This window comes from Panthera uncia, unplaced genomic scaffold (genome assembly GCF_023721935.1).
Source record: "Panthera uncia isolate 11264 unplaced genomic scaffold, Puncia_PCG_1.0 HiC_scaffold_673, whole genome shotgun sequence".
Classification (NCBI taxonomy): Eukaryota; Metazoa; Chordata; class Mammalia; order Carnivora; family Felidae; genus Panthera; species Panthera uncia.
The window spans coordinates 623-25737 of record NW_026059840.1 but is presented as its reverse complement, the minus strand read 5'-3'; the positions used below and the strand labels follow the sequence as shown (position 1 = coordinate 25737).

Genomic DNA, 25115 nt, shown 5'->3' with positions numbered 1-25115 from the left:
GCAAATATTGTCTGTGCCCAACTATGCACTGTCTAGAGGCAGTTCCTTAGAGTGGCAAAGTTTGAATGAAGCTGTCTTCTCATGATGCTGTTAAAAACTCATACCACTGAGTGAGCCACCACAGCCTCATCCCAGGAACCTCAAACACCTTCCAATTAGTGGTATTTGGCTTCCTGTGACCTTACCTACAAGGAAAGGGATATGACCAGGTGAACTGGAAAGTCAGGTACTCCTGGCTATTGTATTGCTCATATAAATCAAAATAATTGGCATTTTGGCTTCTATATTCATTCTTTTGGGAATTTTAGCATGAGTCAGAGGTAACAACTCAATTGTGACAACGCTGAAGGGCCATCCCAGCTCCAGAGCTTCCCATAGGAGCTGAGGCTTCTGTTGCAACTAGCTTCAGGCCCCAACAAGCTCCAGGAGGACAGGAACCTTGTCTATCTTATACACAGTTACATATTTGGTGCCTGAGAGAGTGCCCAACACATACTAGGTGCTTGGTTAATGTATGATGGATGAATAAGAAATGAAGTACCTGGACTTCCCACAGGAGAGCCATACCTGAAATGTCCCAAGATAAAATACAGCTTTGTGCCATTTTTGATAGTCAAGTAGCCAGCCTCACCTGATGACATCCAATCTTTGACAGAGTCTGGAAGTTAAATAGGACAATATATAGTTGCGAAGTACCTGAAAGAATACCAGGTATATACAAGCCCTCAAGAATCATGTCTCTGAGGCCCCCATGTGCAGGGCATTATCCCACTGTATTGAAATTACAGGTGTTTTCAGTCAAGTTTCCTGATTAAAAAAAAAACAAAAAACAAACTATGCAATGGAGTTTGCATGCAGCAAGTTTACTGGGGAGTATTTTCCAGAAAAACACCTGTAAGGAAGTAGGGGAAGTAGCATGGGACAGAGGGAAAAATTGAGATCCTACAGGAAGTTCTAGAGCTGGGATGGCACTCTGGAGTTGTCCCCATTGAGTCAAAGAAGCCATTCATCAGCCAATGAGGCCAGAGTCACTGAAGTCTAGCTTTCCTAGAGGGGGTAGAATAATACCTTCACCTGAAGGCAGTTCCCAGAGCAGGACTCAGCTGTGAGCCCTCAGCAGCCAATCCCAGCCCATGGAGGACAGAGTACCCAGGTCCTGAAGGGCATCTGGGTGGCACGCTACAGTATCTACTATAACAGCAAGCATACATGTATACCTTTTCCTCCCCTAGGACAATCTCATAGAGAGAACTGACCTTAAAGCACAAATACTAGAGTACCATGGGATCTATTTTTTGCTTTAAGAAATCATTGTGGGAACACCTGAGTACCTCACTTGGTTGGTCATCTGACTCTTGATTTCAGCTAAGGTCATGATCCCAGGGTTATGAGATCAAGCCCCACACTGGGCTCTGTGTTGAGTATGGAGCCTGCTTGAGATTCTCTCTCTCTCTCTCTCTCTCTCTCTCTCTCTCTCCCTCTGCTCATACCCTCTCTGTAAAATAAAAAAAGAAATTAAAAAAAAAGAAATCATTGTGAACAAAAGGACCACATTTGTCTTTCATATCACCATTACCTCAATACCTGTGTATCTGCCACATGGTGTGTGCTAAATGAAAATTTGTTAAATGAATACATAAATTAACAAGCAAATATTTAAAAGTGAGTTCTGCATTTATACTTACTTCAATATCAGTTGGTCCTACTGAACTGTGAGCTTCTCAGGGTAAGAGACTTTCTTATTTATTCTTGTATTTCTGGAATTTAGGACAGCTCCTAGGAGTGATACACTGTTGCCTACCACACCACCACTATGCACACAAATTATTTGCAGAATAGTTTGACAACATGCCCACAACATATACCAGTGAGATTAGAATCCAATCTACCATATATGTTGTGTATCTACTATTTTACCATATGGGATTCACTTTATGGGAGCAGAGGTTAAAAATAATTTCCATTTTTTTTAGAAACACTGGACATTTTGCATCTATTATTTCTAAACCTTCCAGCAATATAGTTCACCAATAACAAAATTGAAGCTCAGAGAATTTAACAAATAAAACTAAGTTTACTCACCTAGTAAGACAGTAGCTAGAGAATCTAGGAAGCCAAGCCTGCTTTGTTGGACTCCAGATCCCATGCTTTCTCCTCTGTGCTGGGCTATTTTCTTGTTAACATCCATCCCTGATGTTCAGCTTATCAGGCCCCAGATAGTTACAACAACCCTTGGTTCTCCACAGATTTCCTGGGGGTATGCTCCTTCTCCCAGAACTGTTCCAGCTGACTAAGCACTGAACTGCTGTCTCCTCCATCACTGAGTCCCAACCCTTCCTGAAGATTTCTCAAGGAGGGTGGAGTTGGGCAAGTTCCCCTAAGGCAAAGTCAAGAACCCACAAAGGAAGTTTACCTCTAGCTTCCTGATGAATCCCAGCTGAAAGGAGGCTTCCTCTTGCCTAAAAGCAACCTGAAGCTTTTCAATTTTCTGGAAAGACTCGGATCCTTCACATCCTGAAACAGGTCTTCCTGAGATGTTTCATAGCTGTTGCGTCAATGGGTTGTAGGTTGAGGTAATAGGAGAATCTCTCTCTCTGTCTGTCTCTCTCTCTCTCTCTCTGGAACACCCACAGTTTTAGAACTCTCTGTCTCTCTCTCTGTGTCTCTCTCTGTCTCTGTCTCTCTCTCTCTCTCTCTCTCACACACACACACACACACACACACACAAATGCACACAGTTTCTTTCAGGTTTCTCTGGGGCATCCATTCCCAGTTCCATCAGAGCTGCCTCCTGGGGTTCCTTGATGCTTCTGTTGTCACCTTTCCTTGGTTCACACCACTTCCCAGGGCTTTGAGAACAAAGCCCAGGCCCAGCTCTTGTCCCTGCTTATGCCTCTCAGCTAGTGACTGCTAAAATGCCCCTTGGAAATTAGAACTGTTTCCAGTCTTGAGCAGAGGAAAGTCCCATATATTATCCCATTTTATCTGACAGTCTATAGTTCCGTCCAGGGACCTGAGCTCATCCTGACTCTGTTTCTCACTGGCAGTCTCAACTGTGCAGCTCAGTCTCAGTGCAGCCCTTGTTCATACTTGAACTTCAGGGAAAATTTCCTTCAGGAGGGGATCCTGCCCAGGAGTTCTCAAAATGGCACCCTCCCAGCAGCCATAGAGACTATATGAAAATGGACTGTTGAGCCTGGCCTGTCATCTTTTAGAGGCAGATATAGCCAGTCGCATCTGTTCTTTGTTGTTATGGTCCTAGAGTCATTTGAGCTACTAAAGCTGTAGGTGGTGAGGGGTTTTCAGATCTAAGCTGGAGGAAAAACAACTTGCCTTAGCACATTAGGCATTTTCCAGGAAGGAAAAACAGTCATGTCCCTGTGACTTTGTAGTTTTAATGTGACCTACAGCAGGACAGCACCTTGACCACAGTTAATTATTCTTTATTGAGAATATGCCATTTACCAATGTTTGTAGACTATCACTTAGAAAAAAACTATAAAAATTATATATTTTTTTAATTTTTGCAAGGAGAGAGAATAAAAGTAAATGACTCCTTAAAACAAGGAATCCATACAGTAAGAAGCAACTAATGTGACAGACCTACTAGGAACAGAATCCCAGATGAACTGGAATCACACTCTCCCAAGAGTAAGTCTGAAGGATGTCCCGGGAAGGCAGAGGGATGTAAGGGCCCTGAGCCGAGGCCAATTAGCTCTCAGTAAACAAATGAGAGCACTTTGCTTTCTGCCTAATTTTAGGCCCGCCTTCCAAACAGCTCGGGTGATGAGTTCTTAAGGAAATAAATAAAAGTCCAAATTCCCATAGCAATTCAATTTACAAAGTGAGTTCTATTTGATTTGTGGAGGAACAGCTTGTGTTTTGTTTTGTGTCAGAGCCTCTGAATGGCAATTCCAGAAAAAATGTGCTGAGTCATGAATCCCTAAGGATAAAAGATTTTGACAAGAACATGCCTGGGGGAGGGTAATAGCGGTGACAGCTGTACAAGTTAGGGATAACAGAAAGCTCATTCTTCTTCTAAATAAGGCCCTTCAACACAAACATTTAACTCACACCTGTGCCCAGGAACACTTGACACGTCCTTCGGATACTGAGAGGGAGGTGTCACACACTAAGGAACAATGATAACAACAAAAATCATAATAGTTAATATTTACTGAACAGGTGCCAGTAACGTGTATGGGGTTATCTTATTTAATTCCCATAACAGCCCTATGACATGTTTGACAAATGAGGAAACTAAGGCTTTGAGAGGCTAAATGACATGTTCACAATCACCTAGCCACAGGAACTGAGCTAGGATTTGAACCCAGAAACCATAACCTTAACAAGTATATATACTGTATCTCTGAATATTATCCATGTATTCGTACATCTCCGATCACCTTTACTGATTGTGCAAAGGGGCATTTTATTTACCAGCATCCTTCAGCCACAACTGACAGCAGAGCAAAAGGTCCCAGGATTGTTATTAATGAAGGAGAAATTGTGTGACACTGCTAATGTAAACTGTGTATTTTATGTGTTTAAAATAATACTCCTAAGTAAAAGAAAAAATGAGACATTCTTTCCTTCAAAACAGAGCTCTCCTTTATTTTCCAGAACGTCCTGAGTTAAGATAATCTTAGATTGATTGCTAGAAGTTGAGGCTATCTGAGATCAGAGGACTTTCCAGCCAGCACAACACAACTGACCTACCATGTGGTCATGACCTCCCAGTGCTGCAGCTGCAGGTTCTTGGAAATTGTTCCTCATGGGGCCTTTAAAAGTTGGTGGCTGAAACTTCTCCCTTGATGACATAGTCACCCTCGAGAAAATGAGTTCACCAACTGGCTCCTAGGAGGCTCATCAGAGAGAGAGAGAGAGTGAGGCACGAGGGCTGAAAGGAAGAAAGAGGGTCCCTAACAAAGTTTCTTTCCCCAACTCAGCTCCAGCTGCTTGGAGGATCAAGAAATGTCTTTTGAGTCACAAAAGAAAGATTATGTCCTAATCAGTATAATTTCATTATTAAGGATGCTTTTAAAATGCTAATTCTTGGGGCACCTGACAGGCTCAGTGGGAAGAACCTGTGTCTCTTGATGCTGGGATCATGAGTTCGGCCCCTCATGTAAATAAATAAATAAATAAATAAATAAATAAAGTTTAAAAAATGCTAATTCTTAGGAAATGGGCAAGCCTTGAATAATTATTCACATACACATGACTTCTCTATTCACTAAAGGATTGACTCTATAGCAACACATCCTCCTGAGCCCCATTTCCCAGCCATGTTAGAAACCAAAGCATTCACTAGACACTTTTTCATTCGGCTTTTGGAAGTTGCTTATATATTTTGTCCATATCATGACAATTATGTTTTGTACCATACAATGAAGATTAGCATCCTCACCTCACAGAGCTATTATGAAGGATAAATAATATAATGTGCCTAAGAGCATAGTAAGAATTCCACCAATGATTGACAAGATCATCATTAAGGTTTGCAGAGGAATCTGTCCCCTTTTTCCTCAAAAGGATTCTGTAGGATTGACATGTTAGCTTTTTGGGAGCCAATAGTCAAAATAGTTTAGCAAATTTGACTTTTGAATATGCTGAGGTCCAATCACCAATTCGGGGGTCTGAAGTGAACATGTGATCATTTTTTTTACATTCAAGTGAAATTCACTGTAATTCAGAGAAGGAGGACTCGTTAAGAGAAAAAGCAGCCAAACCAATGCAAAACAAACAAAAAAATATTTTATTGCAACTTAAAATTCATTCCCTAGACAATTGAAAATGCACACACTGGATGGTATTAGTAGACACGGTGAAGATGCATTTGGACAATTATCAACGTTGATGAACATGGGGATGTCAGGAAAGTTACTTTTTCAGGTTATTGGACTTCCTGAATATAATGTTGGCAAAAAGGAACTTTCAACATAAAAACACTTAGTTTAGCTTTTTAAAATGTCACTTCTTATATTTATTAACCTTGACAGTGACTGAAGAATGAGGTACAGAAAACTTTCCAGAAGTCTGAGTATGGAGAAGTCCAAGGCACTTTGAAGCCCCATTATTGCATTATTAAGTAGGATTAACTCAGTTATGAAATTCCCCCACACTCCAGGTTTATTGCATACAAAAGATCTATTTACGGACCTCACTGAGGTGTTGTGGGGCTTCATGCTTATAAAGTGCTTCAGGCGCCTTTGAAGAAAGGCAACATACAAGTATAAAATCATATATTTCAAAAGAAATGAAGAGACAATTTTGGCACAATAGGAAGAGTGCGTCCTATTTAAAGAACCACAGTTGGCTATTTATAAAAACCCCTCACCTCAATGGTTTATTGTTTTTTTGTTTTTTACTTAAGAGAATGAATGTTTTCTGTTGCCAGTCTTGTAACCCTCATTTTCGACCTGGCTGTGTCGTCAGAATTCCTTGAAGAGTTCGCTAAAAATACAGATGCTTGGCCCATAGCCAAACCTACAGAATTAAAATCTCTAAGAGTAGTACTCAGGCAACCATATTTTTAAAAGGATCTAGAGGATTCTGACACACAGCAAAATTCAAAAAATATTTCTTCAGAAAGATGCCCATTTATTAAACAGTGATTTTCTTTCAAAACATTTTTCTTAAGATTGAATACAGTTGGATCAGAGTATCAATTTCTTATTGCTTTTTTGTCTTCCCATGTCCCACACAGACTCGGAGTTCATCACACACACATGCACGCACGCACGCGCACACACACACACATTTTAGTTCTGCCCTTGAATTAAAATCTGATAGTGGTAAAATCTCATAGTAGCAAATAAATGCTTCATCAAGAAGACACACAGGGACTTGCAATTCATCCCCACTGTGCCCAATGCAAATGGATGTTTCCCATTTGCCAGAACGGAATGGTTTACGCATTTCCAATTTGGAAACAGGTAAAATCAGCACTTCCTGGGAAACATCAGCTGAGTGGATGCTGACAGAGAAGAGTGAGTGTGCTTTTGGCAGCCAACCGTGAAGCAAGTCTGTGGTGAGTGCTCCAGTTTGGAGACTGCCTGCCTCTAGGCAAACACCTTAGGAATTGAAACGATTTAAGCGCAGTGGATACCAAACATGGGGTGCTGCCTCAAGGTAAATAAAATCAAATAGTGAAAACCAGTGACTGTAATTTAAAATATCTTTGAGGAAAAAAAAAAAAAAGATCAGCTTGCTCCACTGCAATTCTTAACGCCATTTTAGTAACCACTTTCATCTCCTGACTGGCCTGAAGTCTTCAACATACTAGCTAGTCTAACATAGAGAAGAGAGTGATTTCGCCCCTGGTGGCCTTCACATATATCTCATCATGCTGCCTACATCAGGTTTAAAATAGAAGAGCTCCCTCTGGGTGCCTTTCAGTGGAACTAATGGATCCTACAGAGAAATTATATTTCTTTACACAGAGAAAGCCTTTCGGGGCTGGCCAAAATGTTTACAATGTCAGGAACTCACGAATAAGGGTAAAACAGAATAGTCCCACTTCTTGGAAAAAGAAAAAAAGGGGGGGGGTTGGTAAATACAGGCAATAGAAGCTACATATACAGTACAAAGAGAATAGGATTTGTAACAAACAAAAAATTCATTCAGAGTCAGCCACAGTGAAATTTCCTATGAGAAAACAGTCTGTAGTTTCTTCCAGTATCCTCTAAACATTAGAGGTAACTTTGTACAGAAAGGTTGTTGGAGCTGGCTTGGGCAGCAGCCTGCTGCATGTATGCCAGGAGGGTAAGGCGGCCAGAAGCAAGATAAAACCTCCCAGCAGGACACAGAAGCCACTGAAATAAAATGCAATGTCATAGGTCTGGGTCCAGTCATAAAACCAACCTGAAAAGAGAGAAAGAAAAAAGTGAATTTGATAGAAATAGTAAGACTTGGAAGCCATCCTCTAATTTTACCAATTTTATATACAGTAAGGATTAGGATAGATAAAACCCCATGTACTCTATAGCAGACTCTTAGGAGTTAGCAGAGGAGACTCTCCCAAATAATCTGGACAAGAATAAGCAGGCATTTTGAGTTTCTCCTGAACACAAAATGAACATAAATCCCTGAGCAAGTATACTGGCCTTTTTATCAAACTGATTATGAGTAAATCATTACCATCAGACATCTATGCAGATTTACTTTGTGCTAATCTGTGCTACTATTGTAATCTGGATTTCTATACCTGGAGATGTTACAAAGAAGAACAGTAAAAATGGGTTGCTTTAAGAAATATCTTACCAACAATTGGTGGTCCAAGGCTATTCCCAAGTCCAGCAAAGAACATTAATATCCCATAGGCATGGGCTAATTTTTCAATTCCCACAGTCTTTGTGGTCACATATGGGAAGATGGACCAGTTACCAGTAAGAAACCCTAGAATCCCAGAAAGTATTGCCAATGTGACATAACTTTTGGCAAATGGAATTGCACACAAGGCCAGGCCCATGATTATTAAGGTAGCTACGTAAAGATATAAGGTATTAATCCACTTGAAGTCAGCCAGTATCCCTAGAAGGAGTTTACCAACTGCTGTCATAATGCCAATAATGGAAATAAGAGGCATAATGAGTTCTTCTTCTTTCACATTTGAACTTCTTGCCACATCTTCCATAAGTAATGAAGGTGGAAATCCTCCAATGTCAAAAAGAAAGATAGCAATGAAAAGTGCTAAAAATACTTTGTTTTTAAAAAGAGCCACAGTCTCTCCACAGTAGTTTTTATATAATTGCCACTTCCTCTTGGCAAGCTGTTTGCAAAAATATGTCTGTTCTGCAACTTTCTTTTTGTACGTTTCAGTCTCTTTTGAATGTGCTATTGTTGTTGGGCTTTTATGAAGTAGGCTCTCCTGTTTCCGGCCACCACTGCCAAAGGTGCTCTTGCATGTTTCCTCAGCACTGTAGCTCTTTCCAAGAATGTTTGTGTTTTCTTCCAGGTCCTTCTCTTTTTCACTGTAAATGGAGTATCTATCTGGTGCACTTTCTAGAGCTGTTTTTTCAGGCAAAGGGCAATCAGAGGGCTGGAGGGGTCTCATCAGGCTGCCACAGGCTAATATATTTAAAGCTAAGGCACCCACAATCAGCAGGCATCCATCCAGCCCATAGAACTCAATCAGCAACCTCTGCAGAGCAGCATATATAAAAAGTCCAACACTTGAACCTAAAAAGAAATGGGAGATGTTCAATCTTAATCTCTTATAATTCAGGGTTCTCAGAACAACCATTATTGATATCAGCCAAAGAAGAATTGCAAAGGAAGGAGCATGGTTATATTCCAATTAACTTTTATTTATGGACATAGAAATTTTTATTTCACATAATTTTCAGATGCCCTGAAATATCCTTTTGATTTTTTTAACTGTACAAAAATGTAAAAATCATCCTTAGCTCATGAGCTCTCTAAAAACAGGCAGTAGACCAGATCTGACCCATGGACATTAGTTCACCAACCCCTGTTAACCATGGAACAAAATTGCTTCCCCAAAAACCTTTGTTTCATGCTCACGTTCCTTTTTTTTTTTTTCCAGCAATGTCAGAATATTTCATGTGGGTTTTTTTGTTATTTCTTTTCAATTTTTAAAAAATTCTACTGTGAGGTTTTTTTTTTTTTTTTTTTTTTTGCTTGTCATCTTTTTCACTGAAGGTGGATGCTATAGGCTGAATGTTCATGTCCTCCCAAATTCACAGGTTGAAATTCTAACCCCCAATATGATGGCATGAGGAAGTGGGGCCTTTGAGAGGCAATTAGGTCATGAGCCCACTGAGCACTCGTGAATGGGATTAGCACCCATATCAAAGAGACCCCTGAGAGCTTCCTTTCCCCTTCCACCATGCACACATGCCACACAGCAAGAAAATGGCAGTCTGCAGCTTGGAAGAAGTCTGTCACCAGAACCAAAGCATGCTGGCATCCTGATATCAGACTTCCAGCCTCCAGAACTGAGAAATACATTTATGTTTTGTGGAAGTCACCTAGTCTATGGTATCTTGTTACAGCAACCCAGAAGGACTAAGTAGATCCACAATTGTCCTTAATTTTGCTTCACCTAGCTCCCTGTGAGTTGAAAATGAAAATTCCTTAATTCTGCCAAATCTTAACTGTCCAGAGTCGATCCATTTTTATTTCAGTGTGCCATGATCCAGTCTCTTATGCCCTCCTTTCTAGGCAGAGTGAAAGCATGTAGCATACAACTTCTGGCATCTTTGGCACACATACAAATTTGGACATTAAGGGAAACCCTAGTTCATAATGATAATATCTCATGCTTTTAGTACCCTGCTATGTGCCTTACATGTATGCTTCTTTAAGATTCCCAATAACTTGATGTGATGAGTACTATTATTATCCCCATTTTACAGTTCAGAAAACTGAGGCTTAACTCAATAGTTAACAGGACTGTTAGAAAGTCTGTCTATTTCCAGACAGCAAGTGAGTGACACAGGCAGGATTCAGACCTAGGTGGTCTGGCTCTGGCATCTGTGCTTGTTGCTACATTACAATGCCTCTACAAAAATGTAGTGTAGGCAAGACCTATTGTCCTTCAAGCTCATGCCTACCTTCACACTAATGCCTACCTTCGCACTCCATCACACTCACACACCTGTGGGAGATCCTGTAAGGTTCTTTGAACTGCATTCCAACTGCTTTGGATTCTCTATCTCCTGTTTTTGCTATTTCTTCTTCAGTTCTGCCTTAGCCCAGCTGTGTCCTCAAGACTCTGGCCCCATCTCCTCTTAGATCATGATTCCTATTTCCCCCCTGCCAATACTTCCTTAAACCACCTTTGGGAAATATCCAGCTCAACTTAATTCAATCTGGAATCACTTTGTTGCCACTAGATTGATCTCAGGAATAAACATTAGTTTGGCTCCTGCTGCCAGACAAATCATTGTATTTACTCCATTTACCTCAAAGTCTGACCTCCCAGGAACACCAGCTCATTAACAAGTAGCATATGTAAATGTGCCACTTTCACTAAACTTGGCAGCTCTATTTCCTAAGCAAACTGGTAAAATACTGGCCACAGAAAATTTTGATAAGTTCTCTAAGGAAAAGTTTGATAAGTTTGATAAGTTCTCTTAGGAAACAAATCCATCTGAAAAGTGAAATGACACTTTAAAACATCAGAGGAAGTCCAGAAGGCTTTTATATTTACATTTCCCTCAGTGATCATCTCTTGATTATTAAAGGAAGAACAAGAGTGAAGAGTCTGTCGTTTAGATATGCACATGGCCAGGGGAATGCATTCATAAATAAGTACTTTAGAAAAATTGTACATTCCACAGTAAATGGAGATGGCAAGATGCCAACAGCAGGCTTTTCAACAGAGCCCTGGAGTCTCCATTTTCCTGGCATTTCTCCTACCTTTCTCAGGGAGAAGGTGCCTTACATAAGTACAGGCTGCTTCTTTTACTGAAGCTCTCACCAACTTGTGACTCTCAATGTACGGGTCCCATAAGCTTTTCTTTCCTTTAGTATATTGGCCATTGAATGCCCCAGATTTTTTATGTATGCATCCTAGGGTTTTCTGGAAGCACTACTCTTATTTACTGTGGAAAATAAAATTTCCTTCTCAGGCTAGAGTAAAAAAATATGCTACCTAAGTGGTAGCTGGGAAGTGGTTGGTTAAACATATCTGTGTTCAGTAACTTTTAACTTTAATTAGAAAACTGAATAGTGACAATGCTGTACTTATTTTGAAAATGTACCTGTTGAAATTAGGCCAAGAGCAAGGCCTCGGTGGCTGTCAAAATACTGGCACGTAATGGTCACTGTTGCAGTATATAATAAACCACATCCGAGTCCTAAACATAAGAAGACATTACATAAATCAAGACAGATTATACTACTTCAATGCAAAAAAAAAAAGAAAGAAAGAAAAAGAAAAAATAACATCTCCAGTAGGTTGTTCTGTTACTGATTGGCTATAACTCTTCAGAGTATGGACTCGTAGGTTCTTTGATGTCACTCGTACAGCTCCAATGGACATATCTGTGCAGGCTCAGTTTTCACTCCACACCCATAGGGTTGGAATCAAGTGAAAAAAAAGTCCAATTTCTGAAGCATGAATGAATAATGCAAATTTAAATCGCGACATTACAGGGAGATAGAGATAATGGTTAAGTCACCAAATAACACCAAATAGTAAAATTTAATCAAACTTTCCCATTCAGTCTCACTTCCAAGTTCTTGCCCTCAGTTCAGTGTCCTTCCTCCTCAAAGTGCTCTAAATAATTTTAGAAAGTTCCCTTCATTATTCCATGCTATTTTGTGAGAGCTTATAGCTTGCACACCTCCAGTCTGCAAAACAAAGGCCTCTGGGGTTCTCAGGTCATCGCATCACAGTAAAATATATATTTGTAAGTTTCCTCCTTCAGAGGTGCAAACTACCTTATTTACAGTAAAATGTATTTGATTTAGTTTGAAATATGTTTGCAAAAAAAGGAAGCAAATACACTAAAATATTAACAACTGTTAAATTTAAGTGGTGAGCATACAGTTGTTTGCTATACTATCCTCTACTTTTCTGTAGATTTGAAATTCTTTTATAACCCAAAAGAATACCTTACTAAATTTCCTTTTTTTTTTTAATTTTTTAACATTTATTTATTTTTGAGAGACACAGAGAGATAGACCATGAGTAGGGGCGGAGCAGAGAGAGAAAGACAAAGAATCTGAAGCAGGCTCCATGATTTGAGCTGTCAGCACAGAGCCCGACGTGGGGCTAGAACTCAAGGACTGAGAGATCATGACCTGAGCCGAAGTTGGACGCTTAACCGACTGAGCCACCCAGGCGCCCCTAAATTTACCTTTCTTGAGACCCAAGGACTATATTCATCTCCAGATCTTCTCCAAGGCTTTTGTTTGTTAGCTTAATCTTTTCTTCCCTATTTAGCACCTATTAAAGCCAGTTGGTTTTTCATAAAATTTTCCTCTAGCTTCTAACTCATGACTTTTTGACTTTCTTCTGCAATATCATCTGTTCTTGAGGATCATTCTATAAACAACACATAAACCATAGTCTAAAAACTGGATTTGAAACCACAGCCCATTAAATGAGTTAAGATCATTGTCGTTGCCTTTCATTGGCACCTAAACTATGATTAGAAAGAATACACGGGCTTAACAAATATATTACATAAGTGTTTTAGTAAATTAATAATTTAAACAACCTAAGACTCTGAGGATTATGTGTGATTCCATAAAAAGTCTTCTTAAAGAAATGAGATAGACTAAAACAATTATATTTTAAGTAAAAAGATTTTTTTCTCCTTTAAAAAAAATTTTTTTTTTAATTTTTTTTTCAACGTTTTTTATTTATTTTTGGGACAGAGAGAGACAGAGCATGAACGAGGGAGGGGCAGAGAGAGAGAGGGAGACACAGAATCGGAAACAGGCTCCAGGCTCCGAGCCATCAGCCCAGAGCCTGACGCGGGGCTCGAACTCACGGACTGCGAGATCGTGACCTGGCTGAAGTCGGACGCTTAACCGACTGCGCCACCCAGGCGCCCCTAAAAATTTTTTTTTTAATTTTAGAGAGAGAGAGAGCATGAACAGGGGAGAGGGGCAGAGTAAGAGAAAGAGAGAGAATTCTAAGCAAGCTCCATGCTCAGCATGGAACTCAACCCAGGGCTCAATCCCACAACTCTGGGATCATGACCTGAACCAAAATCAAGACTTGGATATTCAACTTACTGAGCCACTCAGGCACCCCTAAATAAAATGCCCTTCATGTTTGATTTAAGGGAAAAAATATTATCTCATGAACTAAAACATGAGTTGCACTGATTTATACAGTTGTCATTACTATTCATATATAAGACTCTTCAAGATATGAAACAAAACTGTTTCTGGGGCACCTGGGTGGCTCAGTTGGTTAAGTGTCCAATTTCAGCTCAGGTCACGATCTCATGGGTTCAAGCCCGGCATGGGGGACTGTGCTGACGGCGCAGAGCCTGGAGCCTGCTTCAGATTCTGTGTCTCCCCCTCTCTCTGTTCCTCTTCATGCTCTTTCTCTCTCTCAAAAATAAATGAACATTAAAAAAATTTTTTTAAATGTTTCTGAATAATCAATTTTGAAACCAAAAAATGTCACCCTTGACTAAGACTGTATACCTCAGAAAGCCTTTGGAGGCAGAATGAATTTACTTTTCTGTGATCTGGTTGTCAGGACTCTGTAAAATGTTAGGAATGAGAGACAAAGGGGAAAAAGACATTTCTGATTACTAAATGTCAATGTCAGAAAAGTTGAAACAGCAACTTTTAAATTTTTAGCCTGAAACCAAAAAAAAAAAAAAGACATTTTAAAAAATTATTTCAAGGCCCTTCGTTTAATAGTTAATGTTATTTCACTTTTTTTTTTTTAATGTAGCAGAAATTTGAAATGCTTTCTCCTTAAACTTTTCAAAAAGGTACTACATCTGCATCAGGACAACCTTAAACTGGAAGTTATTAGAGAGGGGTCCCTTGAATCCCCATGATCTCTCACAGAGTCTGTAAATTCAAAACTATTTTCATAATACACTAGTCCCCCACTTTTCTGCAGTTTTGCTTTCCATGGTTTCAGTTACCTGCAATCAACCACGGTCCAGAATGCTCAGATGATCCTCCTCCTGACATATCATCAGAAGGTCAGTAGTAGCCTAATGCTACGTCACATGCCTATGTCATCCATTTTGCTTCATCTTATCACTCAGGCATTCTACCATCTCACATCATCACAGAAGAAGGGTGAGTACAGCACAATAAGATATTTTGAAAGAGAGAGACTACTTTCACATAACTTTTATTGTAGTATGTTATTACTGTTCTATTTGATTATTTGTTATTGTTGCTGATTTATTATTGTGCCTAATTTATAAATTAAACTTTATAACAAGTGTGTACATATACATAGGGGGTGTACATATACATAGGGTTCACTATTATGAATGCTTTCAGACATTCATTGGTGGTCTTGAATGGTATCTCCTGTGGATAAGTATCCCATGGATACTAATATGTTCTCTGCTTTTTTCACTGTGTTTACAATTATGCTGATGGAGCAAAAGAGATGGTGATAAAACCAGAAGTGCCTTAGCACAAATCAAGGTATTGGTACCAAATTTTGGTATCAAATTATGCTACATAATCATACACTCATAATAAAAACAAACAAAAATATTTTAAAAATTCTTCATTTGGATTACAACAATTGCTGCAAGGAAAACCCTTTACACAATTATTTTAGTAGCCAGCTAAAAGAGCCCCCTTTTTATCTTGTGACCTTATTTTTATTTGAAAGAGTATCTGACAGACAAACTAGGGTTACCCAGACTTGGGTATTTGGTAGACACTTTTTTGAAAACAAACTAAGAAGGGAGAAAACTGGCAGTAATTGTTAACAATAATAAAATCCAAAGTTTCCAGAAAAAGAATTTTTGAAAACTGATATCCATTACTATGATTTTGACAGCTTTCCAATAAATAAAGATTTTCTGATGAGTCTGCTGGTGAAAGTAACAAAAGTGATTTTTTGATGTTGTATAATGAAATTTGCCAACATTTAGAATTCTTTCATAACTTAGTGAATCAGTATTTTTCAAATAACCAATTCATGATATTACAAAATTAGGTTTGAATGAAGATCCATTCAAAGTGCAGAATAAACAAATATAAGAGTATGAAAAGTATATTGATGTAGTACCAAGTTCCATATTACAATTAACTTTGGAAAATCATCACTCATCAAGTTTTTGTAAAGTATCGAAGAAGAATATCTACAATTACCTGAAAAGGCTATTAAAACTCCTTTCTTTTCCAACTACATCTTTATGTGTGACAAGATTTACTTCATACATTTCAATTAAAAAAAAAAAACAGATTGCAACAGATTGTGTACAGAGCAGATACGAGAATCCAGATGTCTTCTATGAAGCCAAACATTAAAGAGATTAGCAAAACTGTAAAATAATGCAACTCTTCTCACAAAAGTTTGTTTTCCTTTTGGAAAGTAGAGCTATTTTTCATAATAAGTACATTATTTATGTTAACATATATTAGGTTTGTTATTATCTTTAAATGAATTACTCAAATATTTTCAAATTTCTTAGCTTTTAATAGTTAAACTTAACAGAACAAATATCAGTAAGTATAATCCATATATTCAAAAGCTCCTCGGGGTCCTAAACAAAAGAGTGTAAAGGGTCCCAAGGCTGTAAAGTTGGAAACCACTATCTTAAAGCATCCCTTGACCAAGGGATTTGACCAATCATTTTTGACCATTTTTTTGACCAATCACTTTTTATCAAACACCTATCAGTGGAAAAAATTCTGACCATCAGCCTGCAGTATAAGCATAATGATTATTAAACTAAATACCTATATTACTAACAATTCAAAGAATAAACATTAGTATAATATTATTGTTTCCCTTTACTTAAATAAGTAAAAACTAAATATTTTTACATGTTCTAACATTTCCTTTCCACATCTTATGTTCCATTTCACACATCTCTGGGCAAGATCACAACTTCAGAGGCCACTATTCCCTCATCTCTGCCCATCAAACCAGGCAGAAGCTCTTTATCATACCAACTGCCTAAATTATCAACCTCCCTCCGTCTTTGCACCACCACTGCCTCAGTTCATCTCATGTTTTCTGAGCTGAACTCTGGCTTCCTGATCACTGTCTCAGCTTCCAGTACTTTTTCCAAAAATCTATCTTCTAAGCTGCTGCCATACAATTCTCATCACATCATGCTCCTACAGTAAAGTCCATATAAAAACATTTTGTCATCTGGCCTCTGTTGCATGCCAATCTTTGATGTATTTGCACCTATTCACATGACTTCCTCAGTCCTTAAACAAATACCTATAAAAATACTGTTATCAGGGCATCTGCGTGTTCAGTGAGTTAGTGTCCAACTCTTGGTTTTGGCTCAGGTCATGATCTCACGGTTCATGAGTTTGAGCCCTGCATCAGGCTCCGTGCTGACAGCACTGTTATCCATGGCACCTCACACCTCAGAGCATTTGAGCTCCCACAATGTCCCCCTCCCACCCACTCAACTCCCCTTCAAAACCCATTCCCATCTGACCACATCCTACCTGTCCTTCCAGACTCAGCTCAAGCATGAATTCCTGCATGAAGCCTGCTTCAGCACCCCTCTTCCCACAGGTATGTGGTATATCAGCACAGGATGTTGGTTTCATTTTATCAATGCATTTATTTTGCTGTGTTACGTGTTATAAATTTACACGTTTATTCCTCCAACTAAACAGCGAGCTCTGAGGGCAGGTGGCGTCTTATTCATCCAAGTATCCTGGTTCCAGGTCTGAGCCTGGCACAGAGTGAGTGTTCTTAAAAGTCTGTTGAATGAACCTCCCCACAGAAGTTATCCTACTGCCATTCCCCGTAAATCTCATTTGAGTTCTTGCATTTTTCTCTTCCTGTCTATGTCTCTATTCATATAACAAACACAAACACACTTATATGTATGTATGCGTGTGTGTATATATATTTTTAATAATATCTTTATACCTACTCCCCACTTAAATGATGCTAATTTTTTTACTTTTTACTTTAGCCAGAAACTAAATCTTAGCTTTAAAAATATTGAAGATTTTTTAATTTCGTAATAATTTATGAAGATAACATCATTAGAAAGACAGAATTAGAATTATATGGTTTGAAAAAAGATACAACTAATTTACAAATTCTATGCATTATAGGAGGATGCTTTGGGCAAATCACACTAAACTTCCTCATTTTCTCATTTTTTCTCAATCTTTACCGATAAATCAAAAATGCGTAGATCAATTAAACTGGTAAGACAGTTATAAGGAGAAAATGTAACTGAAGTAAAACACTCTGCTATTAAAAAATGCTTCTAATTTAGAATACATAAAGCAAGCATCTCTAAAGAACTAGCATGTGAATAAAAGCATGCAAAGTGGAACTTTGATTTATTTTAGGAAGACAAGCATTAAAACATTTGAAATCGTATACATATTTTTAGATGTCTATGAATTCTTTTAAAATACCCTTTATTATATACATATATTTGTGTGTAAGTGAATAGATATCTAACAAGCTCCTACATCTGTGTATGAAACTTCTCCCTGAATATTATTTTTAGGAAAAGGAAACATTTAGTAACAGTGCATCTTAGCATGGCAATCTTAAAAAGCAATATGGGTGAAGCTATAGAATCCAGATTCTGTGTGGGGTGGGGATAGGGTACTGCCCAGGACATTCCCGGTTTGGCCACTAAAAGTATCAGATCCTGGGAAACCTGTTAGCCCTGGGAAAACGAAGACAGTGGTCACTGTAGTGTGGGGACCTGTCAGTCATTTGGGAGAATTCCCCTTATGTATGTTTTAAAGCAAGTATTTGAATCACCTCTTAGAATAGTTGAGTCAATATGGTTTTTTAACCTAAACTTGGGTTAGGATAAGCAATTACATATAGTATTCCAGAAATATCTACTTCTAGAAATGAAATTGTGGGAAGGTAACTTAGGATGCCAAAAAAAGATAAGTAACTTTAGCATATCCAAATGCAGTTACTTTTATGTTTCTAGCTTCAAACATCTGCGTGGAGAGTTAAGAAGTGCAAGCAATTGGCTAGCTTTTTTAATAAACTGGCTCTGACTTTTGTATGCTTAGCATGAGTACTCATGAGTACTCTGAACATGACATTGACTAGTTAAGAGCACAGGCTTGGAAATCAGGCTTGGATTCAAATCCCAGCTCTATCAGTTACTGGCTAGATGACTTTGGGGATTAGAGAGTTTACTGAAAGTCTCTAATTCTTAGTTTCTTTATCTTTAAAACAATCTCACAAGACAATTGTAAAGATTAAGAGACATAAGTGTGCCTGGGTGGCTCAGTCGGCTAAACGTCCAAGTCTTGATTTTGGCTCAGGTCATGATCCCAAAGTCATTGGATCAAGCCCTGGGTCAGGCTCCATGCTGAGTGTGGAGTCTGCTTGGAATTCTCTCCCTCTCCCTCTCCCCCACTCACTCTCCCTCCCTCTCTCTCTCAGAAAAAAAAAAAAAAAGATTAAGAGACATAAAAAATGTAAAAGATTTAGTATCTGTGCCTGGAATATAATAAGTACTAAAAAAAAATAACGATTATATTGATATATGTTTTCACTTTTCACCTGAGTATTATGACATTATGTCGATAATAGCTTCAGACTAATTAGAAAATCATAGTTCCTTATTACAATTGAACATCTATGAGAGAAAAAAGACTTTCTTTAATGATATAACCATTAAAAACAAAACAAAACAAAAAGGCTTATAAAACTCTAACTGCTAAAATGAATGCCAGGAAATGACCTTTATCTCATTTGCCATAATTGCAGTAGGAGAATCAGACTCTGCAAATGTGTTTTTTTTCCTCCCAGTCTCAATACACTGTGCAGATTCAGTCCATAGGCAGATATTACCATGAAAACAAAGTTAGAGAAAATTGAACTTTTCCAAAATCCAAAAGGGAATAGCAAGCAAACACTAACCAGGTAGCTAAAGAATAAAGTCTGAAGAAAAGAGAATGTAAGACATTGATCTTGAGTTGTGCTTTCCAGAAAAGCAAAAGGAAATTATTGGGGAGAAGCCTGAGCTCATTAAGCACTGATTTCCTGCTGGCCCCCCTGCACTCCAGCCTCCCACATCATACTTTCTTTTTCCTGATTTGGTAAAGTAGTTGAGAAAATAGAAGCCTGAATTACCAGGATTGGCAGTGTGGCTTACAGTCCCTTGAAAAAGGGGAAACTTCCATTTTATGTTAGCTACAAAAACTGAACAAGATAACATCGTATTTTCAAGATGATACTTTTTAAAATATCAATTAAGGGGTAAAACAGAATTATGCCAATTAATAAACTTTAGTATTCTTTTTGATATTGTGTATTATAACTAAACATACTAAAAAGCTTTAATTTCTCTTTCTATCTTCCCAATCTGTTATACAAATATTGCTGATTCAATAAAGCTTCCTCATTAGCAAAAAACTGCTGCTGTGGTCTTGAACTAAGTGGTCAGCAAGGAATTTAAGGGAAGGGAAAAACATGTATGAAACACCTCTTTGTGCCTCTGTAGATACATTTGCTCATGAATGGGCATGATAGCTCTGTGAAGTCATATTAGTCCCATTTGATAAAAAATAAAAACAGAAGCTCAGAGAGAATAAATAATTTTCCAAGGTCACAAAACTAATAATAATGGTAATGCTAGCTAATATTATTGCATTACTTCATCAATGCACAAAATCCCAAGGTGGATGTCATTATTATATGTAGTTTTAAAAATGAGAAAACAGAGGGGCACCTGGGCGGCTCAGTGAGGTAAGCTATGGGCTCTTGATTTCAGCTCAGGTGATGATCTCACCGTTTGTGAGTTTGAGCCCAGCATCAGGCTCCACAATGAGAGTGCAGAGCCTGCTTGGGATTCTCTCTCTCTCCCTCTCTCCCCCTCCCCCACTCGCACTTTTTCTCTCTCTCTCAAAATAAATAAATAAACTTAAAAAAAAGGAAACAGAAGTTAAATAACTTGTCCCTCTGCATATTGTCTATCTTAAGACACCATCTAGTTCATTCTAGACAAATGAAAATGCTTAGTATACAATTCAGCACAGAAGTGGTGCTCAGTGAATGTTATCATCAGACTGAATCTTTCTTGCTATTTCTAAGAAATTCAATACTAAAGAGGAAAATGAGTTTAGACAGTAATAATTTCCTGTCACTTCCTTTTCAACTGGATACTCTAAAATGGTGACAGAATGGAAATATCATTGTTCACTATTATCTCACTTATTTATCCCACAGATATTGTGAGCCCTGTATTATAAGCCGAAAGAAAGATGAGAGAAGAAAGAAAGAAAGAAAGAAAGAAAAAGAAAGAAAGATGACGTCAACCATGGTAATAAGTATTAATTGTCTGCTGGCTAGGAGTAGCTCATGGGGCCCCAATAGATACCAGAGAGAGTGATTTTTTTATTAACTGAAATCCAACTCAACTCTTTTTACTTATTTTTTTTTTATTTTGCTTGACTTCATTTTGTCCTCACAAAACCTGTGTGAGGTAGGTTTCCCAGCCTGCTTTCATAGATGAAGGAACACCATTTGTGATCAAGTGTACTCAGGCTCATAGAATCTATGTCTTCTGACCGTAAGCCCAGCACTCTCTCTTTGAGCTCACAATTTCTTCTCAGCTGCAGGGATTCAGAACCTATGACCAAATCAGAGTCTTCAAGAGCTGAGTCTGTTTTCTGACCTACAATCCACTAAGTGAAGGAGAGGCTGGGATTCCAGGAGGAAGGACAAACACTATGACAAGTATATGGATAACAGTACCCTAAACATTTCCCCAAAGACAACTATGGCCACTTATTTAGGGAAAGTGGGATACCTTTAGAGCACTATTGGACACAGAACATGAGCTGGCATTATTAACTAAGGGCCTGAAGCATTTACATGCCCTTCCCTTAGAGTGGTCATATGGGGGCCAGGTAATATATAGGATCATGCCTCAGGTCTGGCTTACAATGGATCCACTGAGTCCATGGATGCATCCAAGTTCCTGATATTTCATTGGCTCACATATACATGGTGGTTGGTATAACTCCCTACATTGTTCCTTGGCCAGGGTGAGAGTTATCATAGTGGGGAAAGCCAAGTGGAAGGCCTGTAACACCACCACCATCACCACCACCACCACGAGCCAAAAGGGTAAGTCAGACCAATCTCAAATCCTATCTGATTAATTAAAGATCATGGATTCAGGAGGTCAGGAGTCATGGTTAGTTATCAAAAGGTTCCAACAACATAAATCAAATCAAAATTAACTTCACAAGTTGATAAAGCTCCCTCCATTGATACAGAAATTTTGAAACTTAGTTTTGGGAGTTAGTTAATATTGTCTTTTTTTTCTATACATCCTTATTCTTCCAACACAGTCAATTGTATATAAATCCTAGACATTGCAAGCCAAATTTTTCTTCCTAAAAATTCATTTTTATATATAGGTAATGCAAATGCTATATATCACTCACTGCTCATCAATTTTTAAGTCGGTAAAAATTTTGTATGTCTAGATTAACCTTGAAACCAGGTGAAGCAGTAAAATCTTATGCAATTTTAAACATGTAGTCCAGAGTTTGAACTAGATCATATCAATGGCATAATGATTCAATTTTCTATGTAAAAAGGGATTTGTCCTAAAGGGAATAATCCAATATTCATGCATAAACACAGATACCTACATTTTTATTTTTATGATTTTAGACAAGAATGCAAAATGATTATCAAATGAAAACTCTCAAGTTTACACCAGAGATTAATGTGTTTGTACCCACAGGTCCAAAACTGTATTAAGCACCACAGGGAATATAAAATATCAAACATACACTACATGCTCTCAAGGAACTAACATGGGGCTTGCTTATTTAGATTCAGGTCTCAGCAGTATTAGGGTATGTTGTTGCATTTAACAAGACACTTTAAGGGTTCTAAAAGCACCAAAAATAACTACAAAAATGTGAAAGAGGTTGGGATCTGACTCAGGTCAGGTCAGAGTGCTCTGACTCAGGATCTGGTGTCAGACTAAGTGCATTCAACCCCAAATCTCCTTTGTAGCTTCAATCCTCTGAGCTTCACTTTCCCCCTCTGTAATATGGGTTCTTGTGAAGATTAAATAAGGTCAGATAAAGCATTTAGCATAGAACCAAGCACATGGTTAAGTATTCAGTGCATATTAGCCACTATTATTTCCATTAGGTATTATTCTGGAAATAGTCCCAGGCGAAAAAGAGGAGTATTAATAGCCAACAAAATTAGGTTCTTCCAGACGCTAAGAAAAACTTGGAAAGCTGGAATCATCTGTTTCAAATTCCCCACCAACCGCCCCTAAGAATAGTCTGATCATGTCGAACACCAAACACAATTAGTACAACACATCACAAAGGCCACAAAGGCATCTACCCAGAGCCGTCGGTGCTGTCAGTCACTCTCTACTTTTCCTCTCGTGTAACCAGGATCACCATCAATTATCCCCACCACTCAGTTTTCTTCACCTGTGCCTTATCTTAAAAAAAAAAAAAATAATGATTGTGTGTTTTAAAATCTACTTTTTAATTCTGCTGTAATTTTGTGATGTGGGCCCTAGAAGCACAGGATGTTTAGAACACAAACAACCCAACAGAGCCCTGCTTAGCCAGCCAGAATGAAAAGGACCACTTCTTAAGTCAGAGAGAAGTGACATCAGCCTCAGACTCCCTCCTCTTTCTTTTCCTTTGTGTGCATTAGAGACCAGCACTGAAATGAAAACCCTTCTTATGCCTTGTCGGAGAACTCAGTGTGTGTTGATAAAACATGTTTATCCTTTCAAATATGTTGATTCGCTGGGCAGACATGTTACTAAGGCAATAATTTTTGGTGAAGTGGTCATTGAAAGCAAATTATTTTTTATCATTTTCACACCTTATATTAACTGAATAATAAACCTGACATTGATAAAATGATGTTTAACTCTTGAAGTTTAGAAGAATTATAGTGACCAGATTTCTTACCTACAACAATGCCATAGGAAAAAAACAGAAAGTAGATATTGGGGGCAAAACTGCTCAACATCAGGCCTCCAGCTACCATGAAGCCACTGAAGATTGTCACAGGTCTTGCTCCAAAAGAGGAGACACAGAGGCTGCAGACAGGACCTAAAATAATAAATGAAACCTTCACTTATTTAACAGTAACCTCCTTCCCACAGTCCTAGGATCCATCCCATCATAAATTTAAAATGATTCTTTCCATCATACAATAACAACACTAACAGTAAACATCTACTGTGTATTTACTATGTGCCAGACACTCTATGAGATACTTCATAGAAACAATCTCATTTCATTTTAATCTCCCTGCAGCCCTGAAAGGGCTATTAACCTCACTTTTTGATAAGGAAATCAAGGTTTCAGGATGGTAAGGCCATGTAGGTAAGAAACAGGCATTCTGGAGTCAGGCTTTATTCAAATTCAAGTTCTACCACTTGCTGGCAGTTCGATCTTAGGCAGCTTATCTGATGTCTCTGGGCTTCAGTTTCCTCATCTGCAGATTGGAATAATAATCATACCACCTTGTGGTGCTACAGGCAGGACAAATGAGAGCACAGGTGTCAAGCTGATCACAAGGCCTGGGACAAGGAAGTCTCTGATCGGGTCCAGCACCTCAGTGACAAGAGCAGCAACAGCAGCCACCAGAGTGGTAACAGAGAGAGAAGTAACAACCCAGGCAGTCTGACTCCTGAGCCCAGCGTCTTAACTACCATACTATTCTGAGGACTTTTCCTCCTGCATGTTCCATGCATATTTCCTCCCCAGCGCTCCTTCTCAGCACGGAGCCGGTCAGGTAATTGATGAGGAAAATAAACTTGATGACTGACTGACCACAACCAGTCGCCACCCTGTAGAGTGATGATGTGGGGGTGGGGTGGGACCAATGGAGGTGGGACCAATGGAGAAGCACCCTACCCATTCCAGCACGGGTCTGTCAGTACCACTGTCCTACATCCTACATGTAATCTGGAATTTGGGGGGTGAAGTGCACTGTTGAGTGGCAGGCTACAGTGACCACTACCTGGATCTGTTCTATGCATACGTGGGCAACTGCCCATGTAACAGGATTTAAGTCATAGTGAAATTCTCTTCCACTAGCAGTGTACCTACAAAGCATGTAACTACAAAGCATGCATATCAGAAACAAAAGGACATTGGGGATTATTCAGCACATTAGTCTCATTTACACGAAAGAAACTGAAGCTCACAGAGGTTGTCCATGCCCACGGTAGAAGGAAGAGCCCAGGTTTCAAAAGCAAAGAGAAACCCTAGTTAAGTTGACAACCTTAAGTTGACAACAACCTTTCAAGGTACAGATTATTATTCCCAATTTTTAAAAAGTATAATCACCAAGATGGCTAAAGGCAGACAACAGTGAGTGTTAGCAAGGATATGGAGCAATCAGAAGTCTCCTAAACTGCTGGTGTTTTCTCCTAAAGCTGAACACAGCACATGGTTCAGAAATTCTGCTTCCATGTATACACTCAATAGAAATA

The 25115-nt window shown here is 38.7% G+C and overlaps 1 protein-coding gene across 1 annotated transcript; it reads right to left on the bottom strand.

Moving 5' to 3' along the window:
• Window positions 1-5745: 5745 nt before the first annotated feature.
• Window positions 5746-23835, bottom strand: LOC125918315 (monocarboxylate transporter 9). Its single transcript, XM_049624332.1, has 4 exons — window positions 23581-23835; window positions 11733-11828; window positions 8266-9183; window positions 5746-7866 (listed from the first exon to the last, which is right to left on the bottom strand). Exons 1-4 carry the CDS (start codon window positions 23657-23659, stop codon window positions 7688-7690), a joined length of 1272 nt encoding a protein of 423 aa, XP_049480289.1. The 5' UTR covers window positions 23660-23835; the 3' UTR covers window positions 5746-7687.
• Between the last annotated feature and the right edge of the window lie 1280 nt (window positions 23836-25115).